The 3,104-nt window shown below is 47.1% G+C and overlaps 1 protein-coding gene across 1 annotated transcript in view; it reads right to left on the bottom strand.

The window, feature by feature from the left end:
* The window catches only part of LOC119334176 (clathrin light chain 2-like), a 9,047-nt gene extending 6,243 nt beyond the window's left edge, over positions 1-2,804 (bottom strand). Inside the window, exon 1 of the mRNA XM_037606791.1 lies at positions 2,662-2,804. Coding sequence (XP_037462688.1) covers positions 2,662-2,804 — 143 coding nt within the window. The remainder of the gene's footprint in view (positions 1-2,661) is intronic.
* Between the last annotated feature and the right edge of the window lie 300 nt (positions 2,805-3,104).

Here is a 3,104-nt window from a genome sequence, read left to right as displayed (position 1 = left end):
TGGTGGGTTAATTTAGGTGTTTCATATATTGTGTTAGCTATCTATAATTAATAGAGAGAAGTGTCCTCTTTTATGTCCGTACTTGGTCGACGCTACGTACTATACATACGTATAGAGAGGACTAGACACGCTAGCTAGCTAGTAAGCAAACGAAGGAAACAGAAAATCGTCATGAACATATATGCATACAGAGAGAAGTGATATCGACCACCTCTCCTTCTCCGAGAGATTGGTCGAACAACAAGTTCTCGTATATCTATCCGACACTACCGGCTACATATATACAATAATTATCTCTTACAAATATAATCATACGGACTCATGGTCCACATAGTATTCTCCGTGAAAGAATGCCGCCAATTCCTCTTGAATTGCTCGCATGCGAGCTGGTGCTAGGAGTTCATCCCGCTTCCGAAACACCTAATTTGAAGAAGGGGGTCAATACATATATATGTGAATGAATGAAACTCAACACAAATGATGGTAATAAAATAAAATTGTGAAGGTTGTTATTTACGTACTTCATATTGTTCGTCAGTGTAGCCCCGCTCACAGGTCGTGTGGCGGATGGACTCGCAAACGTAGTATCCACAGAAATCATTTCCTTTTTCCTGCCACAACCACTTTACAAGAAATAGAGGTCAATCAAACTGATAAGCAAGAATGCCAAATCAATAGGAGATGCGCGGAACATGCTACTACAGTACTTACTTTCGGGTGTCTAAATTGCAGCTTCTTTGGGAGTCCTGGAGTTTTTTTGAAGAATTTTTTCCAAACCCTGTCAGACAAAGAAAACAATTACTTGATATATCAGGAAATGAACAAAGTTGCTGATATGGTGGATAATGATCGATTTAACTTACTTCTCGAGCATTTGAGTCATGTCCGCATAGTCATGGTGATCTTTTCGTTTTGAGTCTAAGACAGTTACTAGTCCCTGCTCAAGCTTAATCTCTAGGAGAATATAGTGGTAACTGCACACACATGCATAACTCATCAATTACATTACTATAACCTTGACTAATATATATATAAGGGAAACCGAATACGCACAAGACAGTAACACTCACTTGAAGTTGTAAGGAAAGAGTATTATATCTTTGTTTTCATTTATTACCAACTATCGTAGCAAGTTGGCCTCGGTATCTGCAGCATGAAATTTAACCTGTGTTGCATCTATGAGATATGTGTTAATGAACCCAATATCACCGATTTGTCTTTTCTTTAATTCGGCGATCTTCAATCTGCATAATATAGTGAGGATGATTATAAATACATGCAATGAAAGAGCTGAGCTATATAGAGAGACTTAATGACAGAAGTAGTACTACTTACAGACAGTAGCAGGTGACCGTTGTTTTATCGAGGGCCAATTGATTGAAAAACTGAAAGAACTCCTCAAATGGAACAGGCAACAGTTCAATTCCAACGAGGTCATGCTCCTTTTTAACTTTCACATAAAAGTACTCCTCCCCCCCAGAGTCTCTGTAGATTTTCAAGTACCAATCATGCAATCTTCGCATCATCGTTGATAGAGATCTTTCATCTTTGACGAGAGGCTTCCCGTACTCGTATCTTTGTATCTGCACCTCCATGGGTTCATAATGTACATCGTCGGGCAGGTAATCGGCAAGATTGCGATAACCGGACACCATCCTCGGATCATTAGCGACGTTGTCACTAGGCACCTTGAGCGGGGGGCACGATTGCTTCGCTTGTTCGCCGAGCTGGGCAATTTGTTTCCCAGCTCGTCGCTCTTTCAGCCTTTGATCACTGACAGTACTTCCCGACCGCTCCGCTTCGGCAAATTCCTTTCCAATAATGCGCTCATAGTTTCCTTTCGGCGGAGACTTGGGTGGTTTTGTCAGGGCAGCCAGAGTGCGCTTCGCTTTCACCGGGTCTACCTTCTCCTCCGGAAGTGGATGTCTCTTTGCTTTCAACCCTTGAAACCAGTCATCCACTTCGGTTCGCGTGATCTCGGCGTTCTCCTCCGGGGTCCTCTCGTATGGTAACTTCTCTGGAGTCTTCAGAGAAGGACCGAATCTGTATGTCCTCCCGCCTCTGGCTGTACTGCTAGACGCCGACCGAGCAGACGGAGCGGTTGTCTTCTTTACTTGCTTACGAGGCGGAGGAGAAGGACTACGACGCGCCGGAGCAGTCGGAGCGGCGGCAGGTCTCTTCCGCCCTTACTGACGAGGCGGAGAAGGAGGAGGCTGGCTGCTCGGGCGCGTCGGCGCAGGCGGAGAAGGAGGCGGAGTTCCGCCACGCGCTGGAGAAGGAGCCGGTCGAGTGCCCTGATCATCACTCGCCGGAGGAGGAGGCGGTGGAGGAGGCGGAGTGCCCTGACTCGCCGGAGGCACTACAACAATAACACACATATAGCAACGCCTATGTAGCAATGGTGTGCCAACATGTGTTGGTGGGCCGTGGGATCAACCTCTCCCACCTCCCCACGAATAACTAACCTCCTCCATCGACTGAAAAAAAAGCTAGCTCCTCCACGTACCCACCTCCTCCTCGTCTTCCTCTCTTTCTCCTCAATTATCTGTGGTCTTCCTCCTTTCCACCCTCAAAACTTGGAGGGGCCAATGTCTTCCCAGAAATAACTGGAGGGGCCGCTACTGCTGGGGTCTACAGAGGGTGGATTCATGGCCTTACTACCTGGTTGTGACACGGTCGCCACTATCTGGGGCGGCGGCGAGGAGCTCAGCCGAAATGTCTAAGTTACAGATCTGGGTTAGATTCGCATCGGAGCCGCACAACCGCGTGTACTCCGGCGAGTACGCTGGCCGCGACGTCGCCATCCCGAGCAGGACGCCGCTCAGTTCCAGCAGCAGTTCACGTACTAGGTCGGCTTCCGCCTCTACCACACAACTACATCTCCGTAATCGGACGTTCTACAATCCTATTTTTTTGTTTCTCCCACCATCTCATCCCCTTGGTCGATCTTACCTGATCCACCACCACAGGCACTAGCATAGTGACAAATCCATGTTTTTGCGCTGGATCCTCTGCTTCTAACTATATGTCCTATTATTACTTCAACATCTGCACTCTGCAATAGGTACCCACCATGGTGTCGTAGATCACAGCAGGCTGAACCA

This window comes from Triticum dicoccoides, chromosome 7A (genome assembly GCF_002162155.2).
Source record: "Triticum dicoccoides isolate Atlit2015 ecotype Zavitan chromosome 7A, WEW_v2.0, whole genome shotgun sequence".
Classification (NCBI taxonomy): Eukaryota; Viridiplantae; Streptophyta; class Magnoliopsida; order Poales; family Poaceae; genus Triticum; species Triticum dicoccoides.
This window is presented reverse-complemented; position numbering and strand designations above follow the sequence as displayed.